The sequence below is a fragment of the Fusarium odoratissimum genome (genome assembly GCF_000260195.1).
Source record: "Fusarium odoratissimum NRRL 54006 unplaced genomic scaffold supercont1.379, whole genome shotgun sequence".
NCBI lineage: Eukaryota > Fungi > Ascomycota > Sordariomycetes > Hypocreales > Nectriaceae > Fusarium > Fusarium odoratissimum.
Window position 1 is genome coordinate 1 of NW_022159065.1, and position 1,207 is coordinate 1,207.

A 1,207-nucleotide genomic window follows, 5' to 3' on the forward strand; every position below is an offset into this window, starting at 1 on the left:
TGGTCCTACGCGCTAGGATGGTTTCGTAATCGTAGTCTTGGTTGCCGTGGAGTAGAGTATATCATGGTCCTACGCGCTAGGATGGTTTCGTAATCGTAGTCTTGGTTGCCGTGGAGTAGAGTATATCATGGTCCTACGCTTCCATTCCCCCTGCCATATTTTTACGTCTGGGGTTTGAATCTTGACTCTCTTGTCCTCTGGCAAATCATCGATGTCCAAGGACAAGCTGTCAAAAACATCCCTGTGATCGTCAAAGAAAACCCCGATAGCTTTGAAAACTTGGCGGAAGGTGGTGGTAGTGTCGCTGCGTAACAACTGAAATATGAGACTGTCATACCCGGTAAACATATTTTGAAACACTCCATCTTGCTGCCAGTGTTCTTCAAACTCTTTAGTGGGACGGCGTTTGGATTTCCAAATGCGTTTCTCGCCGGCTCTTAACGATCGCCGAATTGCGTCACCCTTTTTGCCAAGGAACATGCGAAATTTCATAATCATGGACTGGTTGCGGAGCAACTTGAAGTAGACCGTGCACCTTTGAAGTGTAAGGGAATGTGTGCGTCTCTGTCGCCGACGCAAGCGCGTGGGATCAGAAAATTGGGGGCCAGGCATGCTGTAGAGTTCCGATGTCGAATATTTGGGCATGAATGTGAAGGCCGTGTGGACTACACTGATGCCGCTTGGAATTGAGCAACGAATGAAAGTAAATCATAAAATCGGAAGGCACAACGAGCTCCTTCGAGATATTACAGCCGGCGAGATAGAGATACAAGAGTAATTCGAAAGAGGGAAAAGTAATCGTGGAGCGTGGGGATGTTGGACAACTTCAAGAGGAGTTTCAGTCATTTCTACATCTTAGAACCCCTGGCCCGTAAATATATTCAATTAAGGGGTTGGTTCTCCGGAACCCCTGCTGGTGTACTCCTGGAAGCCCCCGAATTCCCAGCCACATTGCAGTTGCTTGTGACCGCAAAAGCTCACTGGGTTGTGGCATAGGCTCGTTCGCCTTGACGACGAATTCTTGGCCCAGCAGCTAGCCGCCCGGTGACGAAGAAAGCGGCGGCGCAGTGTTCAACGTCACAGACAAATTCGAGGCTATTTCCCAAAGCCGCAGGTTCGAATGCTGTGACACCAAAAACACAAGATACCATTGACCAACCAGCAACAAAGGTACGATGAAGGGCTAGTCCTAACTAGGCTAGGCTGG

At 49.0% G+C, this 1,207-nt stretch overlaps 1 protein-coding gene across 1 annotated transcript; it reads right to left on the reverse strand.

The window, feature by feature from the left end:
- Window positions 1-165: 165 nt before the first annotated feature.
- FOIG_16954 (uncharacterized protein) lies at window positions 166-612 on the reverse strand (the record flags this gene model as incomplete). Its single annotated transcript, XM_031218434.1, has 1 exon — window positions 166-612. A coding segment is annotated over one exon (447 nt), but the record flags the coding sequence as incomplete, so codon positions are not given.
- Window positions 613-1,207: the final 595 nt, after the last annotated feature.